This window comes from Myotis daubentonii, chromosome 20 (assembly GCF_963259705.1).
Source record: "Myotis daubentonii chromosome 20, mMyoDau2.1, whole genome shotgun sequence".
NCBI classification, from domain to species: Eukaryota; Metazoa; Chordata; class Mammalia; order Chiroptera; family Vespertilionidae; genus Myotis; species Myotis daubentonii.
Window position 1 is genome coordinate 14079850 of NC_081859.1, and position 24184 is coordinate 14104033.

The 24184-nt window shown below is 61.3% G+C and overlaps 1 protein-coding gene across 2 annotated transcripts in view; it reads left to right on the plus strand.

Annotated features, from left to right (window-relative positions):
* The window catches only part of KIF26B (kinesin family member 26B), a 366533-nt gene extending 343453 nt beyond the window's left edge, over window positions 1–23080 (plus strand). For both annotated transcript variants that reach the window (XM_059677744.1, XM_059677743.1), the window contains 5 exons: window positions 14202–14364; window positions 15221–18569; window positions 21009–21211; window positions 21660–21810; window positions 22810–23080. In XM_059677744.1, coding sequence (XP_059533727.1) covers window positions 14202–14364; window positions 15221–18569; window positions 21009–21211; window positions 21660–21810; window positions 22810–22958 — 4015 coding nt within the window. In that variant the 3' untranslated portion in view covers window positions 22959–23080. The remainder of the gene's footprint in view (window positions 1–14201; window positions 14365–15220; window positions 18570–21008; window positions 21212–21659; window positions 21811–22809) is intronic.
* The last annotated feature ends 1104 nt before the right edge of the window (window positions 23081–24184 follow it).

Below are 24184 nucleotides of genomic sequence, written 5' to 3' on the forward strand. Positions count from 1 at the left end.
AAACAATTAAAACTTTCTTTATACTGTTTGTTAGAACATTAGAACAAGTAGAATGATTTTTCTTGAGACGCCTTTGTGTGTTGTCATTGTTTTCACCACACCTGTACCCGGTACATGTGAATGGTATTTTCCTTAAGAAGAATTTCTTTCTATTATTGTCTTAGAGCCTCAGCATTTTCTTCTTCGTTTACCTAACTGCCTACCTGTGTATTTGTGTATGTGTACGTGCATGTGTGTTAACATACAAAATGATCTATTTCTCCTGATAGAATTAGCGTAGTCTGGTGGAAAATGATTTAGAATTTACGTGCGCCACAACCAACCGACGTTCATTTCAGTGGGACAGGTTTCTCAATTCATAAGACTGTTATGCGTTAAAGTTTCCAAAGACCAGCCCGGCTGGCGTGGCTCAGTGGTTGAGCGCCGACCTATGAACCAGGTGGTCACGGTTCGATTCCCGGTCATGTGTGTGCAGGAGGCAGCTGATCGATGATTCTCTCTCATCACTGATGTTTCTATCTCTCTCTCCCTCTCCCTTCCTCTCTGAAATCAATGAAAATATATTTTAAAAAAAGATTCCAAAGATCTTCCCCCAAGTCAGTTTCAGGAGCACAGTCGTGGAATTTCCCCTTTTCTCCTGTGGGTTTGTGTCTGACCCTCCCCCGTTGCCCCGGCCTCTGCAGGGTGCAGGTAGCTCTCCCTGTCGGCAGTTCTGTTCCGTTTAGGAACTGCAGCTCAGTTCAAGCTCTGGGGGCCGAGGTGTTTGTGTTTGACCTCATTCCGGGTTGGCAACTTCTTTGGAACGAAATGGACTCAAAATTTAGTTGGTTTCCAGCGCTCCAGTGCGTGTCTGCAGGCCACTCAGGCAGACGCATAAACCATGTCTTACAGTGAAAGCTGTCTGGCTTTGTTGACGGCTTCCTTCTCTGTGAAAAATCTAAAAAAACCAAAAGTTAAAGACTGTCATCTGTCGGCTTTTAATTTTATGTGATTTAAACTGGTTTTAAAGTCTCAAATATTTCTCAAACCCACTGGTGACAGACAGCGAGAGACCCGCTCACTCCCTGAGGGGCCTGGTTTTCATGTCCCGTGAGCTTCATCACAGAACGTCCGCGGCTCCGTCTCTCTCAGTCTGTGTAGACGGGGCAGATTTTGGCGACAGCTGGTATCTCTCGGGCAGAAATAGCTGCGTTTCGGCAGTTACGGAGCGTGTGTGCGGCCACCAACTCCCATGCGCTTCGGCACAAGTTTCTCCGTTGGGCGGGAACGCTGTGTCCGGAAGTGTGAGCCGTCCACGGCTCCTCTGCCTGTGCCGCTCAGCGAGACCGTGAAATAGACAGTGAGAGTCAGCCTACGTCTCCCCATCTTCTTTTTTTAAGTCTTCATAATAACACATTATTTTTAAAAGTGGAAGATTCAGGACAAAGTACATCAGACAGGATGCAGTATAACAGGCATAAACTGAGACCTTTCAGGGCAAAACATGACCTCTGCCTCGACAAACTGCAAGCCCTCGGCAGCCGGGCCGTGTCTCATTTGTGCTGGTAACCCCAGGGCTCGCAGCGGGCCCGCCTCTATCCTAGGTCCCTACCATCGCAGCGGGCCGCCTCTCTCCGAGGTCCCTAACATCGCAGCGGGCCCGCCTCTATCCGAGGTCCCTACCACGGCCTGTTGGGTGAGCCACCCACGTGGATGCTTGCTAGTGCGAAGGACAGAGGATGGGCGCCTTCTGGTTTTGCCATGAGGCCCTCCCAGGCCCCACCTCACAGGGAGTGGCTTTCGGACCATCTTTTCCTCACGCCGAAGGGACTGAGCTGGACCCCACAAACTGGCCGACAGCCCTCGGAACCCACACACCCGCTGGAACCAAACGGTTTGCACTGAAGACCTCCGGACCCACGTGGTCTCATGTGAGGAGCGCCGGTCGTCGCAGACGGCCCTGCCTGACGTGGCCACGGTGACTCACATGCCAACGGTTCTGCTTCCTCCTCTTTGGGGACCGTGGCTGCACAGGTGCCTGAAGGGGGCCTGGCAATGGCCTCGGCGTGAGTGTCCCTGTGATCTGTCCTTGAAGATTGTGGGCTGTGCACCCGAGTGGCCATGCGTGTCCTCCGGACACTCAGGGAGGCTGAAGGGGTGCCCGTATGTGGGGGAGACCGACCGAGCCTGGCCGCTGGCGCTGCTTCCAGCCCAAGGCAGTGGATCCGCCTTGGTTTCATTCTAACAATGGCTGCGATGAGGACGAAGAAAGGATGATGTTTGGGAAGCTACGGAGTTAGGAAGCTGGGAAAGACTTAAATGCCCATTAGGTGTGGGTTTAAATATTTACAGAAAGACACCCCCATTCCTAATTGGTGCGCCGTGCCACTGGCGGGATTTTGAGAAATTACAGTGAAGTACTTACAGGGGAAACCGTCATGAGGCTCTAAAACCAAACCACCGTCACCCAGGTGAGAAGTGAGTTTGGGATTGAACTTACCGCCGTAAAAGATGCGAACAAATGTGCCACAAGCCTATCTTTTTGTCAAACAAAATGAACCTCACTGGGAAGCAAGTCTTTCTTCATTTTTTTTTTTTTCCAGAAATGCATGATTCCTTCGTGTCCCTGCCCGTCACAGTTCCCTGGGCTCCGTTGTAAGTTATTAAACGAACAAAACGTGCCTTCGTGCGACATCTGCCCCCAGACTCGTACGAGTCACGGAACCCACTCTCTAACGTCACTGCCTTTAATTCTTTCTAGTCTCTAAACACCGGTCTTTGTGCCAAAAGCCAACCCGATCGGTGCCTTTGTGGAAGAGCGTGAAGTCATGTTTTTCAAACCACACGTGACGCCCAGAGGGCACGGAGCTGCCCTCATCACCCTCCTTGGAGTTGGTTACACGTGATTTCAAAAGAGGTTTATCCCCAGGCAGCGCAGGGCACGTGTGCTTAACAAGCGTCTTTTAAGGTTTCCCAGCTGCGGACTGGCTGGTGGTCAGCAAGTAATGACCACGCTGGACAAGCATCTTCAGCACTGAGAGCATCGGCAATCTGCGGTCACGCCATGGACAAGCCTACCACGGGAAAGCCAACAGGGGAAGGCCATGGGCCCCCGATGCTCGAAATGCTGGTTATAATCTAAAACTCTGCAAGTGTTACCAAAAGATGAAATGGTGCGTTTGGGCACGAAGGACACTATCAAGAGATTGAAAATCAGCCCTCAGACTGTGAGCTAATGTTTGCAAATCGTATATTGAATATATGATTCCTATCCAGGATATATGAAGAATTCCTACTGTTCAACAACTGCCAAATTCAGTTCAATTACAAAATGGACAAAGGCCCTGGCCAGTCTGGCTCAGTGGATAGAGCATTGGCCTGCGGACCAAACGGTCCCAGGTTCGATTCCAGTCAAGGGCATGGACCTTGGTTGCAGGGTCCTCCCTGGCCTGGGCCCTGGTCGGGGCTCATGCAGGCGGCAACCAATCAATGAGTCTCTCTCCCATCAATGTTTCTCTCTGTCTTTCCCTCTCTCTTCCACTCTCCCTAAAAATCAATGGGAAAATATCCTCGGGTGAGGATTAACAACAGAAAATGGACAAAGGACTTGAATAGACATTTCTCCAAAGAAGATGTACAAAATGGCTAATAATCACGTGAAAAGGGGCACCCCGTCGTGAGAGAAGTACCAATAAAACCACAGTGAAGACCACTTCCCAACGTTAGGAAGACTGTTGTAAAGAGAGAGAGAGGAAGTGTCGGCAAGGAGGTGGGACGCGGAGCCCTGTGCTTGGCGCTGAGAACGCCAGAGGCTCCGGCTGCGATGTGCAATCACGTGGCAGCGCCTCAAGCGCCGGACGAGAATCGCCGTGTTACCCAGCACCTCCCCTCCTGGGTGCCCACCCAAGACAACGAAAGCAGCACCTCGACCAGGTATGTGGGCACCCGCACTCACAGCAGCTGCCCTAGGACAGGGGTGGGTGGCTCAGTGCCGTGCCCTCAGGCAGGTGAATGGAAGACAGAAGGCGGCGTGTCCGCACCTGGAAAGTCACTCAGCGGAACCAAACACGGAACAGCGTTAAAACAGGGCATTTATGTTGTGCCTGTTTCCGACAATAAAGACGGGGAGGAAGGGCGGGTGATTTCCTGGGGCTTGGGTCCCTAGGAGTGGCTGGGACTGTTCCCTCGTTTTTCCTGGGCCCGTGGATCGCGCTGGGGGTGGGTGAGCTCCCACAGAGACATTTCCGGGAAGGGCCTTCGGGGCTGAGCGCCAGGGTGAACACAGGCAGGGGAGGCACGAGGCCGCCTCGGTCAAGGAGCCGCGAGGGGAGGTGCAGCTGGAGTCCCAGGTGCCTGAGCGATGTCGGTATTCTGCGGCTTCTCTCCCCTGCCCCCTCCCTGTGACCCCTCCCCCCAGGCTGCCCCGAACCCAGTCCAAGGCCACGAACTCACCTTTACTGTCACCCACGTGCAGGGGGAGGCCTCCCAGACCCAGTCAGTGAGGTAACGAGGGGGTCAGAGCCGTGGCCGTGCTGGTCGGCAGCCCATCGGGCGGCACCGAGGCGACGTCATGGTGAATAGCGGACTGGGTGGCGATGGTGCGTCCCCGGGCCTCTAGGACCGCGGTTTCCCCTAGGACCACGGCATTAGCCCCAGGGCCTTGGGAAGGACACTGGCTGGGGGCAGGGCCACGGCCGGAAGAGGGAGCATGAGTGGCTCGTCCTGACCTTGACAGTCAGACCCCGTGTTAAGCTCCACGTGGCTTAACTGACTTCAGAGAAAGGCCATCGCGCAGGGAGATGAGCTCGAGATCACAGGACGGGACACGGTTCGTCATCTCATCCGTCCAGCTGACGGGCCCTCTGTATCCCGCTGGCCTCGCCTGATACGCCAGTGATGTCTTCTCTCTGGAGATTGTCTCACACACGAGGGCGCCCCGGACACGGACACGCAGGCCGACTGAGCAGAGATCAGGACACGGTCACGTGGATGCAAATGAAGGGACTGCTCCAGCTCATCTCTGCATTTTCTCTGTTTTATTTTGAAAGAGAGAAAGCCTGGAATCGGCCAAATGGACCCTGGAGACTGGAATAGTCCCGATTGCAATGCAGCGTGAGCATCAATGCCGTTTAACCCCTTGTTAGCCTGTCCCTGGGACGTGGCGCCAGGCGGCTGGCCGAGTGTCTGGAGCGGGAGGAGAAATGCCCTCTTGTGCACCCGGCACCCAGGCTGCTCTGTCATCCTCAGGTTTTCCTTAGAGAGACGGTGGGAAAGTAGATGAGCCCCTTCCAGATGTTTTCCTGCCCTTTGTTTTGTAAACACATTTCTTTAGAAAGAACTTGACAGAAGCTTGCAGATTCCCAAAGCCCGACTCCACCGAGGTCTGATGTCACCTCGAAGGAGACCACAGACCGAGCTATGGAAGAGGCACCCTCAAGCCACATCAGTCCTGAGCTTCACCTGAAACAGACAGTAAAACTCACGGGAAAGCACAGGAATGTTCTACAAATACAAGTCGATCACTGCGGTGACACGGGGTAGGGGATGGGGGGAGGGCGAGAACTGAGAGAAGGCACTAGGCAAGAGGGTTTCATTATATCAAGCATTCCGCTTACGATCTTCACGTTCTTTCATCTGGAGAATTCTTCAAACACCCACAGGAAAGGACAGGAGTGAGCGGAAATCAGGGGGGAAGCTCTGGTTACCATGACAACATGGCTCCGGAGTCCATCTGTGTCCCCCACCGGTGCCCAGCTCCCTTTCGGGGTCCCGCAGCGACCTCCGACACTGGAACGAAAACAAGCTCTTAACCCTGAGGATGAGCTGAAGCTGAAGAGCAGCTAAGTTCCCAATAGCACAGTGAGCTGATCCTTACTCAGATACGCGTGCTGGGGAGGACGCACCATAATCAAGCTGCTTCCTTGTCCTCCCCCAGCAGAGCGCTCACAAACCACCAGGAAGGCGCTACGCCAGCGGTTCTCAACCTGTGGGTCGCGACCCCTTTGGCGGTCGAACGACCCTTTCACAGGGGCCGCCTAAGACCATCCTGCATATCAGATATTTACATGATGATTCATCACAGGAGCAACATGACAGCGATGAAGTAGCAACGAAAATAATGTTATGGTTGGGTCACCACCTGAGGAGCTGTGTTTCAAGGGCCAGAAGGTTGAGAACCGCTGCTCTAGGCGAAGCCGCAGGGCCAGGCGGGCGTCTGGCAGAGCGCCGTAAGTCCTGGCGATGGCTGGGGCCAGGTGAACGTGGAGAAGGAAGTGAGACTTCGGATAATGTGGCAAATGAAAGAGCAGTGTTCACATTGTAAACTGCATCCTGTCGAAAGTTATGACTGCTAACCTGGTCCTGCAGGTCGGCTAACGAACGCGCTAACCAATGAGCTAACCAACGAGCCTGCGTCTGTTACAGACCTGCCTGCAGGCTCAGTAAGCAGAGAGGGTCTGCTGCTAAATCATTAAACACCCTTTATAGCATCTCAGACGTCATTAGCATGTGCGATTTTTAGCATTCTATTCATTCAGGGGAAATGTATGTTTTTAACGCTTTCTGTTTGTCTGTGAGGTCTACTAATTCGCCTTCTAAGTTATTGGGGGTTTGTAGCTTTGTTTTTCATCAGTGATGACGTTCCTCACTCCTGATTATGTGAAACTAAGTAGAAATAAGTACAGGATCCCTTCCCTTCTTTCCTAGGACTAGTAAGTCATAAACTTTTCCAAAGTTACTGTAAAGAAAGTGCTGGGGTCCAACCCCAGCAGGTCCAGGGGTCCCCAAAGGTGTAGATGGAGTCGGCGAAGAAGGAATGACACGGAGACAGCGTTCAGTTGATCAGCAGCCTAGCCAGGATCTCCAGCGAAGTTCTGGTTAGGATCTCCAGCCAGGTTCTGTGTTCATGTTCTCATGCTAGGTTCTCCAGGTTCTCCAGCCAGGTTCTGTAGCCAGGTTCTGTCCAGGTTCTCCAGCCAGGTTCAGTCACCAGGTTCTAGTCAGGTTCTCTTGCCATGTTCTATCCAGGTTCTTCAGCCAGGTTCTGTATCTAGGTTCTGTCTCTAGGTTCTGTGGCCAGTTTCTGTCCAGGATCTTTTGCCATGTTCTCTCCAGCGAAGTTCTTCTGTCTCTAGGTTCTGTGTAGGTTCTGTGTCTAGGTTCTGTGTCCTGTTGTCTTGTTACATCTGTATTTATACCAGTTGATTCCAATCCTATCAATCTCTATTCCAAAGGTTAGGGTGTTTCTTATCTCCATTCCAGGGAGTAAAGATTATGTAGCTTAAGCATGATTGTTCGTAGTTAAAGTGATTAATTACCCGCCTGGCACTTAGTTAAGGGGTTTTATTCCCTCCCTAACTTCAGGGGAAAATTCCTACCTGGGGAAACAACCTTTCTCAGAGAGGTGACCTTGGTTAAAACACATAGTGCCAAGAAGGTGAGCAAACATATTAAGAACAGTATGCCATATATGCCAGGTCCCTTGAAACAGCAAGGATGGACCGGCTCCCAGCAAGAAAGGTCAGAATTAAAGATCAAGAAGCACAGCTCCTGCCTCAGGGCCTTAGGATCCTGTTGGAAGAGGAAGCTGTGGGCTCCTCCGCTCCCTCCTGCTTCTCACCAGCACCGCCCCAAGCTCAGGGTCACGGAGGCACCAGGTCTAGATAACCACGCGCGAGGAAGAAGGCAGCTGCTGTCTGTGTCAGGGGCACCTCCACATCCAAAGGGGGGCCGTTTGCTCCTCGGGGTCTGCAGTGAGAGAATATTACTGTGCATCGGTTATTGTTAGAGAACAGTAGGTACACTTGTCACTCTGAGTGGCGATGGTTTCGGGACCTCTCCAACAGGTGGGCTTGGTAGAGCAAGGCATGAGCTCACGCCAGGTGACGGGATGGCCGGCCACCAAGCTGGTCCTCCAGCCGGAGCGGGTGCGCTCTGCAGGTCCTCTTCTCAGCTCTCGTCTGCGGGGCGAACTCGTCATCTCGCACCCCGAACGCCAGTGTCGGCAGGGGCACCTCCGGCCCACCCGCCGGGCCCAGGAAACTGCTGTTGCCAAAGCTTACTCTCCAGGCCCGACAGAGTCTGTGCTTGTCTATCGAGGTTGCTGACAGCAGGCCCTCCCCTCCCAGCACCCCGAGGGGCCTGCCTGAGCTGCCGTGCAAGTGGGGCAGGAGCTGAAACTGGCCGCAAGCTCTTTCAGTTCAGGCGACTCCCGGGGAAGTGCCCATGGGACGGCTGGGCCAGGGCCAAGCTCTCGGTACCTCTCTACTACCAGAAACCAGATCACCTGTGCCTTCAACTGTTGGCGTCCTCGCAGGGGATTGCGAGGAAAAGGCCACTCCTGCCCCTCAGGTGGCTTCCCCGGAGGGAAGGTGTATAAAGTCTTCTCCCAAAGACGCGAATGTCCATGAAGCCATCATGACCGGGGCTCACCGAGTCCCGTACAAACACATAAGCCCAAGGGAAGTGGCTTTCCCCTGTGGAGCCATGGCTTTCAGTCTGTTGCGACTTAACAGTGTCACTTAGGGGCTTGCCTGGGACCCAGAAGGTAAGCCGGCTCAAGGATCGCCCTCACCCAGTGGACTGTGGCACCATGCGTCCTCGGCACAGCCTCTCTGATGGGCAAGGACCTGTGGGTGGTCCCACCTTGGCCAGAGCGCTGGGCCCAGGTGTGCTGGGCTTCAGGAGGTCACCGGTGGCCCTTCAGGTGCCAGTAGAAAAGGACGCTCGCAGACCAACAGCAAGTGAACGGGAAGGAGGTAGGAGGGAGGGTGCCAGGTGCCACTCGAGGAGCCAGAGACGATGTCAAGTTCGTGACTTTATCCCACCTCCCGTCTGTCTGCTTCTCCTCTCCTCTCCTGACGGCCAGCGGGTGGGGGCAGGGCCCGGGGCTTGGGGCTCAGGGCTGGGAACTCCTGCCCAGCATCTCGTCCCTGTGACGCTCCACGACGCACCCTGGCAGTTGATGGGTAGCGGGGCTGAGACGGGACGGTTCCTGGGATGCAGAGTGGCTTCACATCCTCCAGGACGTGAGGGGTACGGGGGTCACCTTGACATTTAATGTTAGTTGTCACCTTGACACCTGGGCATGTGTGCGCATGGTTACGGTTTCTATGTCTGCCTCAGGTCTTGCTGACCACAGGAGTTTTCCTCTTGCAAATTCTTCTGGAGCTGAGTTCGTTTCTGGGTTAACTCAGCTCCTTTGTTTCAGTGTATTAGGAACTGACTAAGGGGAGAGGCTGGCCTCTGCTTGTCGGTGTTTGTACTGAAGGGCACTGTGTCTGCTGTAAGTGGCAACCTTGGCGACCACCTTAGAGATGCGCTCCTCCAGGGAGAAGCAGGCCCTGGCGGAGGGGCTGTCCGTGGTGCTGAAGCAGGGCCGCCCTGGTGCTCCCCGCCCCGCGCTCGTCCTGCTGCAGGAGCCGTGGCTACCCCTGCTCATCTTCTCCCTCCAAGTCCGCCACCTCCTTTCTGGAGAAGTGGACTCAGCACTGTCATGAGAGGAATGGCCTCTTTCTTGTGGAATTACCTGGCCACCATGGCAGCCTGACCTCTTACGTCACGGCAGCCTGCCAGCTCAGCAGCTGCCCCTTTAGAAAGGAGGTGAGTTCCGTTGGGTGTTGTAGGGGCCTCAGCAGATAAAGGGTCTCCCTCCAGCCTTGGATCCTGCCGTGTGGGAGACCCTGGGCAGAAGACAGGACTGCCCGGTACCCCTGAGGCCTGGGTGTTCTCCAGCAGGGAGGAACAGTGACGGGGTGGGGGGACACCTCCAGCCTCAAGGCGTCTTTCCTTATCGTGTGCTGCGGTTTGAGCCCTGGCTGGTTGTGCTCAGTGGTTAGAGCACCAGCCCGCAGACTGAAGGATCGCAGGTTCCATTCCGGTCAAGGGCACGTACCTTAGTTGCAGGCTCGATCCCCAGCCCCAGTTGGGGTGCGTGCAGGAGGCAACCAGTCAATGTGTCTCTCACACCGATGTTTCTCTCTCTCTGTCTCCCCCTCCCTCCCACTCTCTCTAAAAATCAAGGGGAATATATATCCTCGGGTGAGGATTAACCACCACAACAAAACGTCATCCTGAAAAACTGTGCGGTAGGGTGGGAGGGAGGAATGTGTGCGGATAGAACGTGGCTGTTTGAAGAATGGCGCTGTTCTCCTGCCCCCAGCGTCTCTGCTCGGGCCCCTGCTGCCCTGCCCAGCCAGGACCCGCCCCCAGCCAGGACCTCCCCCAGCCCAGGTCTCTAAGTCCCTCCCCCAGCACGGCCAGTGGGGCTGGGAAACGGCAGCTCTGCACCCGTTCCCCTCCTCTGGCCTCACTCTTGGTGCAAAGGTGCGGACTGAGTTTGTGCTGACCGTTGCCCTAGAAGCTCTTTAAACCCTTCTATTTTCCCACAAAGACACCGAGTTAAACCTGCCCTTTGCAGCCTCCATCCCCCGCCCCGCCTTTCACCCCGTCCCCAGCGCCATCATCGGAGTTACAGGGTCAGGGTGATGAGGGGAACCGCACTTTATCGCCACCATCTCTCACTCCCGTGACGGTGTGTGCTCTGGAGTCTGGAGGCCCAGGTGAGCACGTTGCCAGCAGCTTCCCTGGCTTCCCGTGAGGGGAGCCAAGCTGCTGGTTGCCAAGCAACGCACATCCCTGGCTTCTTCCCGCAACGTGGACCTAAAACATGTCCTGGTTGCTCACGAATGGGGATCACGTGGGAAACACGGGGCAAACCGTTCGCTCTGACGGCATCGCCCGCTCTCTTCTGTCCTCGGTGTCTTCCCGAGAACGCACGGGGTCACGCGGGAAAAACGCACCCCTTACAGAGCTTGTCATGAGAAGCTTCATGGCGGCCGCGTCATGTCACTTACGGAGCCCGTGTGGCAAACCCGCCGACTCGCTAAGATGCATTTGTAACCCGAATCGCGACGCCTGTCGCTTCCCGCCTCTCACCAATGTGCGCGGTGCTGAGGCTGAGTTGCCGATGGGTGTGTTCCCAGCCGGGCTGGACGAGGCCTCGCACTGCCCTCTCACCCCCTTCGGCCTGGGAACAGCGTCCTCTTACAGTCTGTGCAGTGGTGCCCGTGTTCTGCATGTGTGAGCTTTCCGCTGGCGGTTTCCCTGTTTAAATTGCCCTCCCCCGCCCCCGCCCCATGTGGCCTGCGGTGCTGTGGAGAGTCCTGTCGGAAGAAGGCTGGGCGTGCCTTCCGGAGGACACCCCTGGTTACCGAAGCTCCCCCGTTCGCTGTTGGTGTGAATCTAATGTTCATGAACCAACAATGTGGTGCATCCGGGAAAAGGAAGAGGATTCGTGGATCTGGAGTCAGGCTGGAATGGAAAGTCTTAGGTTACATCTGAAGTGCACGATGGATGGGTCAGGCCGGGTGGCTCGGTTGGTTGGAGCGTCGTCCTGTACACCAAAAGGTTGTGGGTTCGATCCCCAGTCCAGATACGTGCAGGAGGCAATTGATCGGTGTTTCTTTCTCACATCAGTAAAAACATAACCCTCAGGTGAGGTTAAAAATAATAATACATTTAAGAATTAAAGTGCATGATGAAGCTGTGGGAAAGTGCTGGCGGTATCTGTAGGCTCACAGACGAGGACTGATTAAATAAGGAGGTGTAGCGGGCAGGATCGCTGTGAGCTGGAGGCCACAGGAACGTATGTCCTGCCCAGGGTCAGGCGGGTTACGCCCTCCTCAGCCAGTGTTTCGTGAGAAGGAAGTCAGTGCCTCTAATTCTTCTTTGTGAGAAATACCCATTCGATAATAAGGTGTCTTGAAACAGAAACACATATGCAGCCAGGTTACGTATTGACCCTGTGACCGAGGCCTCCGGGACCTCATCGTGTGTTCCCGGGAGCAGCGTGCCGTGTGCACCGATTCAGTGTTAGCAGAACTGCTGTCATGAGAACTGAGAACTGGCTGTATGTGCGCACAGCTGACCCCATGGACGCCGTCTCCACTGCCCCCCCCCAACCCCGCCCCAGGGCCCGTCACGGCTCAGCCAGGTACAGCGCCTCCGAGCCTGTCTGCCCGGAGCGGAGCAGGCGTGACTTCCCCTCGGTCATCAGCACTGCTGGTGGCTGTGAAAGGTGTTAGACGTTTGCCGCCAGGCCGGCTCCTCCTCTCCACACCTCATACTTTTCACTGAGTCTGGGCTCCTGTGACAACTACCACAGACGGGGTGGCTTCAACCACAGAAGTTTATTTTGCACATTCGGGGGTTTGGGTCCAAGTTCAAGGCACCGCAGGTTCAGGGTCTGGAGAGGTCCCACCTCGCGGTTCCTGGATGGCGTCTTGTTGCCATAACCTCACGAGGTGGGAGGAGTGAGGGGGCTTCTGGGGCCTCGTTCACAAGGGCACTAACCAGTTCATGGGGGCCCCACCCTCCTGACCTAGTCACCTCTCAGAGGCCCACCTCCTAACACCATCACGTGAATTTGGGGAGGACACACATTCAGCCCCTCTCCTTCCTCACTCTGTCACTGGTTATTTTGCTTGAAAGGAAACCCTGGTATATTTTTAAATTGCCCTGGAACTGAGCCCAGGTGAGCCCAGCAGCCCCGAACTGGCACCTGATTGGTCCCAGATGGAAAGGAAAAACGATTGTCCTCACACCGTCTCTCCTCCCCGAAGGCGGATGCAGGCCACGTGAGAAATGTCTTCCCATTTCCCAGGTCTCATCTCTGAGGACGGTGCCTGCGTCTCACACTGAGTCAGCCGAGTGGGCCCGTCCCCCTCAGGGAGCTGGGCAGGGGGGCTGACAGGGGCACTGAGGGGAGGACAAACCCCTCAGATGACGCTGTGAACACACACAGGAGTGTGAGCACACACGGTGTGAGCTGAGCGTGCACAGGGCTGTGAGATGAGTGTGCACAGGGCTGTGAGATGAGCGTGCAAAGGTCTGTGAGCTGAGCGTGCACAGGGACGTGAGCTGAGTGTGTACAGGGCGCCTGGGAAGTGGGCTGCCTCCCGAGGTGAGATGAGGCGGCAGCAGCTGAGCAGACCTGTGGCTGGAGATGTGAGCTGCCCTCTGGAAGCCAGGCAGGGAGGAGGGGGACAAGAACAGGGAGGAACCGGAGCCGCCTGCAGGCCCATGTTTAAGGATCCTGGAGACCGTGTAATCGCCTGGGCCCCGTCTCACGGCTCAGGGCCTGCCCCTCAGCCCCGCAGAGTCCCTGAGGAGGCTTTTCTAGGAAGCTCTGTGTTCTGTTGCTGACCGAGTGCTCGGGCTGTGTCTGTGTTTCGTCACTTTTAGGAACAGGAATTCCTTTATTACCACTCCGTGCAAATATGAGTTACATGACAACAGCAAGAAACAGGGTGCGACTCCACGGCAAAGGGCCTTTGTGTGTTTTATAGACACCCAGATCTTCAATGCAAGTTCCCAGCGGGGGGGCTGCCTTTTTTGGCAGGGGTGGCCCGTGAGCAGGGGTGGCCCGAGACAGGTGGCCCGTGAGCAGGGGTGGCCCGAGACAGGTGGCCCGAGACAGGTGGCCTGTGAGCAGGGGTGGCCCGAGACGGGTGGCCCGTGAGCAGGGGTGGGCCGTGAGCAGGGGTGGCCCGAGACGGGTGGCCCGTGAGCAGGGGTGGCCCGTGAGCAGGGGTGGCCCGAGACAGGTGGCCCGAGACAGGTGGCCTGTGAGCAGGGGTGGCCCGAGACGGGTGGCCCATGAGCAGGGGTGGGCCGAGACAGGTGGCCCGAGACGGGTGGCCCGTGAGCAGGGGTGGCCCGAGACGGGTGGCCCGTGAGCAGGGGTGGCCCGAGACGGGTGGCCCGTGAGCAGGGGTGGCCCGAGACAGGTGGCCCGAGACGGGTGGCCCGTGAGCAGGGGTGGGCCGTGAGCAGGGGTGGCCCGAGACAGGTGGCCTGTGAGCAGGGGTGGCCCATGAGCAGGGGTGGCCCGAGACGGGTGGCCCGTGAGCAGGGGTGGGCCGTGTGTGCAGCCAGCGGCGGCATCCCTGGCCACAGCCGTCCTCCCGCTCTGTTCCCAGGCCTCTGTGTGCCATCTGGGTACAGACACAGGGTGCCCGTCACGGCTGGGCGCAGGGGCCAGGGGAGGCGCTTGCATGAGCTCTGTCCTTGGGGTGAGAATCTCTTGCCCAGCTGCCAAGTGCGCAGAGCCTCGTGCTAGAGAGTGAGCTGACCAGTCCGCCATGAAAACCCACGGCCCCCAAGCGGCAGCCTGCAGAGGCCCGAGCCTGGGGGGCGCCCCTAACGCAGCCCCGTGCCCGCAGGGACAGCAAGCTCACCATGCTGCTGCGCGAGTCCCTGGGGAACGTCAACTGCCGCACCACCATGATCGCGCACATCTCGGCCGCCGCCGGCAGCTACGCCGAGACCTTGTCCACCATCCAGATCGCCTCCCGAGTCCTGAGGATGAAGAAGAAGAAAACAAAGGTGGGAGCTGGCGGGTGGGGGAGGGGTGTGGGAGCCGCTCGGAAAAACCAGCTCAGCAGCCTCCCCGCCCACCTGGGGCAGGAGCATCTGTCGCTCCTGGGCCCCACCGTCGCTGCCTTTTGGGGTCACCCAGCCCGGACCCCTGACTGGGGTGCACGTCCACATGGGAGGGATGGAAGGATTCACTCACAGCGGCTCCCATCGGCCTTGGTCCGACGGAGACCAAGACCGTGTCCCGTGTCCCTCAGTGGCTGGCCATGGACGACTGCTCATCCCTCGCTCAGGTGGCCCTCCCCTTGCGTGTCCAGGAGGCCTTTTCAGGCTGCTGGGCTCTGCCCTGTGGGGTCAGGGGTTGCTGGTTGGTGCTCAGAGTCCGCGACACACCCCTGGGCTCACCTGGCGAGGCAGAGGCCAAGTCAGCCAGCGGGGGCGTGAGACGACCGTGTGAGGAAGTGACCAATGGTGGTCGCTCTGATTCAGGGCCAGCTGGTGATGTGGGCTTTCCCCTCCTTTCTGTAGCCTTTCATAAATAATAACAAGCAAGTCTTTCAAGCCAGTGTTTCGTGGGACAAGGTGCCACAGTGACTGGGGGGCCAAGTTCATGAGCCCCCGCCCTGGGGAGCTCAGCCCGGCCCGGCTGGTCACCCCTTCAGGAGCGGACTCTGTCTTGTGTGCCACACACGGGCTGCCCTTGGCACAGGAGGTGCACTGGCCGGGCACAGCCAGGCAACTGCCCACATGCAGGGCAGCCAGCCCGCAGCCGGGAGCCTAGAGCCACCCGGCATCCCTGGGGGTCCCGGGGCGGCTCCTGGGGGGGCCCTGGGGCAGCCCATGCTGACTGTCCTCTCGCCCACAGTACACGTCGAGCTCGTCGGGGGGCGAGAGCTCCTGCGAGGAAGGCAGGATGCGCAGGCCGACGCAGCTGCGGCCCTTCCAGGCCAGGGCCGCCGGGGACCCCGACTTCCCCGTCCCGCAGCTGTCCAGCGACCCCGACTACTCGTCCAGCAGCGAGCAGTCCTGCGACACGGTCATCTACATCGGGCCCAGCGGCACGGCGCTCTCCGACAAGGAGCTCACGGACAACGAGGGCCCCCCCGACTTCGTGCCCATCGTGCCGGCCCTGCAGAAGCCCAGGGGTGACAGCCGGCCCCCCGAGGCCGGGGCGGCCGCGGCCCGCAAGCCCGAGAGGGACTGCCTCAAGTGCAACACGTTCGCGGAGCTGCAGGAGCGGCTGGACTGCATCGACGGCCGCGAGGAGCCCAGCCTTTTCCCGTTCCCGGAGCTGCCTGCCCAGGGCGGGGCGGAGCAGGCGGGCAAGGGCCCCCCGTTGAGCCCCGCCACCCGGGCCAGCCTGCTCTGTGAGTCTGACAAGGAAGACGCGGGGTCCGACGGCCAGCTGACCGACAGAGGAGGTGCCGACGCCCCGGCCTCCGGGACGCCCAGGGGTCACTCGCCTGTCCCGGCCGCCACCCCGGCCTCGCCCCGGAGCATCCCTGGCGGCACCAGCCAGCAGGGCGCCTCCCAGCTCGTGCGCAGCCCCAGCCTGCAGAGCAGCCGAGAGAGCCTGACCTCCTGCGGGTTCGTGGAAGGCAAGCCCCGGCCCCTGGGCTCCCCGCGGCTGGGCGTCGCCAGCCTGTCCAAGACGGCCGAGTACCGGCCGGCCAGCTCGCCCTCGCAGCGGTGCAAAGTCCACACCCAGAAGGGCGTCCTGCCGGGCCCCGCGCCCCCGTCCCCCCTGACCACGGACTCGGGCATGGTGTCCGGGGAGGCCCCGCCGCCCGAGGGGCGCACCCCCCCGGTGGGCATGAGCCCCCAGGTCCTGAAGAAGTCCCTGTCTGCCGGGAGCCAGGGCCCCCCCCACAGCCCCTCCGATGACACGCGCCAGGCGGCGTCTCCGGGCTCCAAGGGGGTCGTGAGCACCACGACGGTGACGGTGCAGCAGCCGCTGGAGCTGAACGGCGAGGACGAGCTGGTGTTCACGCTGGTGGAGGAGCTGACCATCAGCGGGGCCCTGGGCGGCCGCCCCGCCAGCATCATCAGCTTCAACAGCGACTGCTCGGTGCAGGCGCTGGCCTCGGGCTCGCGGCCCGTCAGCATCATCGGCAGCGTCAGCGAGGACCTGGAGCGCTGCCCGGGCGCGGCCCCCGTCTCCGAGGTCAGCATCACCCAGTTCCTGCCCCTCCCGACGCTGGGCCTGGAGGAGAAGGGCCGGGAGGCGGGCAGCCGGCGGTCCTCCATCAGCTCCTGGCTGAGCGAGACCAGCGCGGGCAGCGACGGCGAGCAGTCCTGCCACAGCTTCATCGCGCAGACCTGCTTCGGGCACGGGGAGGCGCTGGCGGACCCTCCGGCCTCGGAGCTCCTGGGCGGCGTCCAGAAGGCCGCCGTGTGCCGAGAGAAGCCGGGGGCGGGCCCCGACAGCGTGCTCATCCTGTCCGAGCTGGGGGAGGGCTCTCTCCCCCAAGCCACCGCCCCCCAAGGCTGCAAGGTCTCCACCCTGGGCAAGGCCATGGTCACCATCTCCAACACGGCACACCTGGGCGGCGGCGGAGGGTGCGTCCCCGTGAAGACCAACATCACCGTCTACCCCTGCATCGCCCTGAGCCCCCGGCGCGGCCCGGAGCCTGAGGCGATCGGCGCCACCGTCCCCAGGGCAGCCCCGCCCCAGGAGAGCAAGGAGGCCAGCACCAGGAAGGAGATGACGTTCGAGGACCCGTGGCTGAGACGAGAGGAGGAGGCCAAGAAAGAGACTGCGCCTCCCAGGGAGGACGGGGTGAGGTCCGAGGCGGCCACGGGCCCCGCACAGCCCGAGGCGGGAGCCGAGCGGGACCAGCCCAGGCAGACCAGCCCCGGCCACAGGCTGAGCGGCGACGTGGCCGCCTCCCCCGGGACCGACAGCGTCAGGAGGGTGGTGGACGGCTGTGAGACGGCCCAGCCCAGCGGGGCTGCCCAGAGCCCCGTGCCCCCCAGCAGGAGCCTGCAGTCCGGCAGCCTGCCCCGGGCTTTCCAGAAAGGCGGCCGGCAGGAGCTCGACGGCCTCTGCTCCCACTGCGCCCCCGAGACCAACGGCGTCGCTCTGGGCGGCCAGGCCTCCCGGGCGACCCTGGAGAGGAAGGTGGCGTCGCCCAAGCACAGCGTCCTGGCTCGGCCCAAAGGCACCCCGCCGCTGCCCCCCGTCCGCAAGTCCAGCTTGGACCAGAAGAACCGGGCCAGCCCCCAGCACAGCGCCGGCAGCAGCGGCACCAGCAGCCCCTCGAACCAGCCCCCACCCTTCCTGGCCAGCTTCCCGGACGAGCCGGGCGGCAGGACGAGCGCCAGCAGCAGCAGCAAGCTCTTCAGCGCCAAGCTCGAGCAGCTGGCCAGCAGGACCAACTCTCTGGGCCGGGCGACCGCCAGCCACTACGAATGCCTCTCGCTGGAGCGCGCCGAGAGCCTGGCCTCCATGAGCGCGCGGCTGCAGGCGGGCAAGGACAGCACCATGCCCCGCGCAGGCCGGAGCCTGGGCCGCAGCGCCGGGGCCTCGCCCACCCACCCCGGCCCCCCGCCCTCGGCCGGGGCCTCGCCCAAGGCCGGCCAGTCCAAGATCTCGGCCGTGAGCAAGCTGCTGCTGGCCAGCCCCAAAGCGCGCAGCCTGTCCACGCCCCCCACCAAGACGCTCAGCTTCTCCACCAAGTCCCTGCCCCAGTCCATGGGCCAGAGCTGCGCCCCGGCCGCCGGCGGGAGGCACATGTCCTGGTCCACGCAGTCGCTGAGCCGCAGCCGGGGCGCCGGCCTGGCCGCCAAGCTGCCGCTGCGGGCCGTGAACGGGCGCATCTCGGAGCTGCTCCAGGGCGGCGCGGGGCCCAGGGCCCTGCCATCGCGAGCCGGGCCCGAGGAGGAGCGCGCCGGGGTCCCCGAGGACAAGCTGGCGGCCGCGCCCCTGCTGCCCTCGCCCTACAGCAAGGTCACGCCACCCCGGAAGCCGCACCGCTGCAGCAGCGGCCACGGCAGCGACAACAGCAGCGTGCTGAGCGGGGAGCTGCCGCCCGCCATGGGCAAGACGGCGCTGTTCTACCACAGCGGGGGCAGCAGCGGCTACGAGAGCATGATGCGCGACAGCGAGGCCACGGGCAGCGCGTCCTCCGCCCAGGACTCCATGAGCGAGAACAGCAGCTCCGTGGGCGGGCGGTGCCGGAGCCTCAAGACCCCAAAGAAACGCTCCAATTCAGGTAGGCACCTGGGCCCGGTGTGCAGGGGGGCCATGGGGGCACAGGGGGCAATGGGAGGTGCAGGGCCGGACCCCATGCTGCCTGCCCTGCGGGTGGTGAGGGCGCCCAGGCAGGTGGCACCAACACCTGGTCTCCTCTTCCCCAAGCCTGTCCCCTGCCGGCCGCGCCTGGGACAGCATGGAGGGTTCACTGTGAATCAGACCTACTGTTGTGGCGTGACGAGCCCTCAAGGCTGTGACTGCCCCTGGGTCAGCAGCCTGGTGAAAGGCGGGAGCTGGGGCAACCAGAGGTGCCCCCTACACTCACCCCTGTGGGCACAGGCTGCCTGTCCCTCCCTGGCTCTCCCACCCAGCGCCCAGGCCCAGAGATGTGGCTGCTGGTGCCCCAGGGAGCAGTCGGAGCCGCTGCGCTCTGACCTGTGGCTGCAGAAGCTGATGTGGGGCTGGTGGCCCCGAGTCTCTGGGACTGGGGTGAGTCACTGTGTGCCATGGAACGTGCAGTCTGGTGGTCAGAGCCCTGCGTGGCGTTGGTCACGTGGCCGTGGGTGTGGGCACTGAGTGTGGGAGACGCTTTGTGCTGTCACTGGCCTGATGTGGTGGCGCGGCTCATGCTCCGTGCGATCACTCAGACGGACTCCTCTGTCCTCTTACCTCTGACGTCTGTGGTTCCTTCCCTCGCTGGGGCCTCATGCTTTTTGATTCGTGTCTTCCTAGCCCCACACCTGAGTCAGAGGGAAGATGGGGAGCTGAGGAGGGGGCTCTCGGGGCCCGGACCGACGAGCGTTCCCCAGTGCTGTGAGGCCTCGCGCCCAGGTGCCGTGTTCCCGACATTTGAATAAGAGGCCAAGTTTTCAGACTCCGCGTGGCTCTTCTGTCCGGACTCTGATGTTGAACATGTCAGACTTCTCCCGGGGCCGCGTGCTGCCGGGGAGAGAGCGGCTGTGAGCGGTCAGGGCCCCTCCGTGCATGTGGTCAGCCACCAGGGCTGTGGGGACTCAGTCCCTGTTGGGGAGCGGGCTTTCTCAGGTCAGATCTGGGCCATTTGAGGCAGCAACAGCTCACGCAGTTAGTGATCAGCCTGCACGCCTTCCCTACCTGCCCTCTGCGCTGGGCGGGCTGGGCAGATGAGCAGGGAGGGACGGAGGAGGAGGAACCCAGCAGCCGGAGGCTGGCTCAGGCTGTGGCCGGGCCCCACGCCGTTGGCGGCCGAACTGCTTCCCTTGACCTTCTGGCAACTGGAAGGCAGTGGTCGTTGGCAGAGACTGAGGTCTGCAGCGGGGGTGGCGCGTGCAGTAGCCCGAGAAGTCACATCCGTGCGGGACCCAGACCCAGGCCTGTGGTCAGTGCTCTCCCAGGAGGGCGCAGCCTGTGGCCCGTCCCGCCCTCTGGCACTCACAGTTCCTGGGGTCCCTGCCCCCCCAGCACACACCCCCTACACTAGGCTCCCAGTACCTGTGGGGGAGGCGAGAGGGCAGGGAGGCCCCGCAGTGGTTGGTGGGTGCCCCCAGTTCGTTCTCGGAATGGATTTACTGGTAACCGAATCCGAACCGCTCAGGAAGTCCAAGGTACCCGGGTGCACACGAGTGCCCTTTATGTTCAAGGTTATTTGGCACTAGAGGCCTGGTGCATGAATCTCAGGGGAGGGGTGGGGAGAGGGGGGCCCTCAGCCCACCTGCGCCCTCTCGCAGTCCAGGAGCCCTCGGGCATCCTTGGCGCTGCCCGGCTTCTGGCTGAGCGGCGCTCCCCCCTGTGGGAGCGCACTATGTTGAGCGTCTGCCCCCTGGTGGTCAGTGTGCGTCATAGCGACCAGTCGTTCCGCAGTTCAGTCAATTTGCATGTTTGCCTTTTATTATACAGGAGAGGGTTAGTTTCAGGTGATCAGACATTTACATAATTTACGAAGGGGTCCCCCTGTCTTCCAGTGCCACCTGGCAGCGCCCGCGGTTCTTGCCGTGTGATTGCGTGTGAGTGACTGCTCCTCACCTGCACTTGGCCTCCCTGGGCTGTTGTGTCACTGCACTTGCACTTCTAGCTCCTGCCCCGATGTTACCATCATCATTAGAGTGTTGCGGGGCCTCCCATCGCTCCACGGCCAAGCACCAGGCCTCTGACCCCTAGAACAACCCTGTTAACCCCACTGCAGCCCGTCCCAGCCCAGGTGCCCGGGGGGCGGGGCTGTGATGAGGCGCATGTGGGTGTGTGCGCATCTCAGGTGGGACGAGGTGGTTCTACGGTGAGGCGGGGCTCCCCCAGCCTCGGAGGCAAAGCCCAGCCCGTTCGAGGGGTCAGTGCTGAGTCGCTCAGTGAGGGGCGTCGGGGCGTTTCAGGCTCACCTCTGCCGCAGGTTCCGGGCCCTGGCACGGCCCCACCCCGTGCATCTCAGAGAATCTGCTTAAAAGATGGGAATTCACAAGATGAACTTTGGGCTCAACCCCTCCAGGTTCCCAGAGACGGAGGCTCATCCCCGCGCTGTCCCTGGACACGCCCTCGCCCGCGAGGAAGCCGGCCCCGGGCGCGGGGCTCCGCTGGGTGGACGGGCCCCTGCGCGGCGCCCAGAGGGGCCTCGGGGAGCCTTTCGAGATTAAAGTCTACGAGATCGACGACGTGGAGCGGCTGCAGCGGCGGCGGGGGGGCGGCGGCAAGGTGAGCGCCTCCTCCCCCCCGGCAGGTCCCTGGGGCAGGGATGGGGCAGCGCCCTTGGGGGGCTCGGGCCATGGGACTCCCCAGCCGGCTTCCCGGGGGTGGGGCTCAGTCCCAGCACAGGACCCGGGAGGGCTCCATGTTTCCAGGCTCCAGGGCTGGGAGGCCGTGGTGCTGGGGGCTTTTCTGGCTCCAGCTCCCAATGCAGCTGCTTTAAATGTAACAGATGCCTGTGGTGGCCCTGCCCGCGGTGGGGTGTCTGAGCTGAGAGTGGGCTCGGGTGTCCCCGGCCCCCCACATTCCCTGTGACCAGTCCTTTCCTCCTCCCCACTCACTTCTCCCCGCCACCTCCCGCCTCTCCCCCCACCTCTCCCCCCCACCTCCCTCCTCCCGCCTCTCCCCCCACCTCCCGCCTCTCCCCCCACCTCCCGCCTCTCCCCCACCTGCCCAGGAGGGCGTGGGCTTCAACGTCAAGCTGAGGACCCTGGAGCGCCGCCAGCAGAGGATCGCCGAGGTCCGGGCCAAGTATGAGTGGCTGATGCAGGAGCTGGAGGCGACCAAGCAGCACCTGATGCTGGACCCCGACCAGTGGCTCAGCGAGTGTAAGGCCCGGGTCGCAGGTCGCGATGTTATCCTCCTCATGAGAGTGTTGCCAGGCCTCCTGTCACCCCACGGCCAAGCACCAGGCCTCTGACCCCTAGGACGACCCTGATAACCTCACTGGAGCCGGGGTCGCCGCCGAACAGCCTGGCCTGTGAGCGGGGTGAGCCCGTGTCTAGTCCGAATCCCAGGGCCTCGGTGCCCATCCCATGGAGACGGTCGCCCCCTCATAGGGGGCGGGGGCAGCGGGGAGGGGGGTGAGCATCGCTCTTGCAAGATGACTGCTCTGGGTCTCAGTCCAGAGCCCCTGCCAATGAGGGTGCCCTCCTAGAAGGGCGCCCACACGGGCGGCATGGCACGCCTGCTCCCGGCCACAGAAGCACGCGGGCCTCTGGCCTGAAACTGACAAGGGTTACGGCTCCGCGCAGGGTAGAACCGCGGCCTGGGGAGCCCGCAGACCGTGCAGAAGCAAGACGAGCATTCTGAGCGAAACAGTCACACGCAGTGAGATTTCCCCTGGGCAGGCAGGCCAGGATGAGTGACACCTATAGCAAGTCTGTCTTTGAGGGACGGATTCCCTGGTCTCCTATGTATTTGTTCCCTTTACCACAAAATGAAGCCCAAATCTGGTCCCGAACGGCTGCACGGATCGGGGACCCAATGCGGGAAGACAGCGTGTGGGGCAAACGCATCTCTGCCCTTACAGCTCCTTTCCCGTGGCCTCCCAGTTCCACCCCAGCCCTCAGCCCCGGGCCTCCCCCTGCACACGCCACCCGCTCACCCGTGGGCCCTGCCCGTGGGGGAGGCACAGCGGGCAGAGTGTGGCCCCGAGGCTGAGGGAGGAAGGGGTCACAGGGGGTGGGGGAAGCAGCAAGGGGCAGAGCCAGTCCTCACCTGCTCGGGGGCAGCCGCATGCGAGGGCGGGGCCCACGGGAGGGGGACGGGTGCAGCTCCGACCGGGCCCTGCGGGCGCCTTTCCCACCAGCCTCTCTCGTTCGCAGTTGACCTGGAGCAGGTGTGGGAGCTGGATTCCCTGGAGTACCTGGAGGCGCTCGAGTGCGTGACGGAGCGGCTGGAGAGCCGCGTCAACTTCTGCAAGGCCCACCTCATGATGATCACCTGCTTCGACATCACCTCCCGGCGCCGGTGAAACCAACGCTGCCCCCTCACCCCGACCCCTGGGACCCGCAGCCAGGCCCACGCTCCAGGCCCCCAGGACCAGCAGCCAGGCCCACGCTGCAGGCCCCCGGGACCCGCAGCCAGGCCCGTGCTCGAGGCCCCTTGGGACCCGCAGCCAGGCCCCCGGGACCCGCAGCCAGGCCCCCGGGACCCACAGCCAGGCCCACGCTGCAGGCCCCCGGGACCCACAGCCAGGCCCATGCTTGAGGCCCCGTGCAGGTGGCGCTGAGCCCACGGAAGGAGGATGAAGGTTGGTGGCAAGTCTGCGGTGGCGTTGAGCAGTGCTGTTTCTGGAGGAGAGGTGCCAACACCGGACACACGTGGGAGGAGAGAACGATGGGAGGACAAGGGACGTGGAAGCCCCGTGAGACTGGAAAAGCACTTTGAGGAACTTTCTAGAACTTGTTTGTCCACAAGGACCGCTGGCAAAAGACCCCCCTCGGGCCCTGGGCTGCTGAGGAAGGGCAGGTGGGCGTGGGCTGCCGTGGAGGCCGAGACCACGCCGGATCGTCACCCCGACGACTGATTAAGTGCCTTGCAAATCTTCACTGTCAGCCACACACTCACGTCCCCCTCCGTTGTGCGCAGATGGTGCTAGTCAAGACGCAAACCACAAAACAGCGCGAAGCGAGCCGTCGGACTGTCCCCGCAGCTGCTCCGGGCGCTGCGCCCTGTTCCGACTTGTGTCTGAGTCACTGTGTGTAGAGCTGTTTCCTCGTCGGTGTTGCGTGTGAATAAATGTTACCCGTCTCTCACGGCTCTTCTGCTGAGGCCCCACGGCCCAGCCGCTGTTTCTCCCACAGAGGGGGTAGCGGCAGGGGGTCCAGGCGGGCACCTGAGCTGGAGCGATGAGAGGACAGGGCTTCCCTAAGGGGAGGGGCCTCTGCGCCAGCCCCGCGTGTCCTGGGGGCGGGGCGTGTCCACACCGCACCCCTCCACGTCCCGCATGTTCAGGTTCCGTTACCGATCGTCCGGGTGTTCAGGGCCCTGCAACATTCTCATGTCATTCCAAAGACTCTGGACTGGAAGCTTGAGCCCACACCAGCGCCATCGCCTCTGTGCTCTGGGTTTGTGCGTGGATCGGAGCCAGGAGTCTGCCGGTTCCGAGGCCTGCGGGGCGTGGATGCGCTCGGGGGGCGCCAGCCGTGCCGCTGGAGACTCGCAGGCTGGGGAACGGCTGGGCCGAGGGCGGTACGT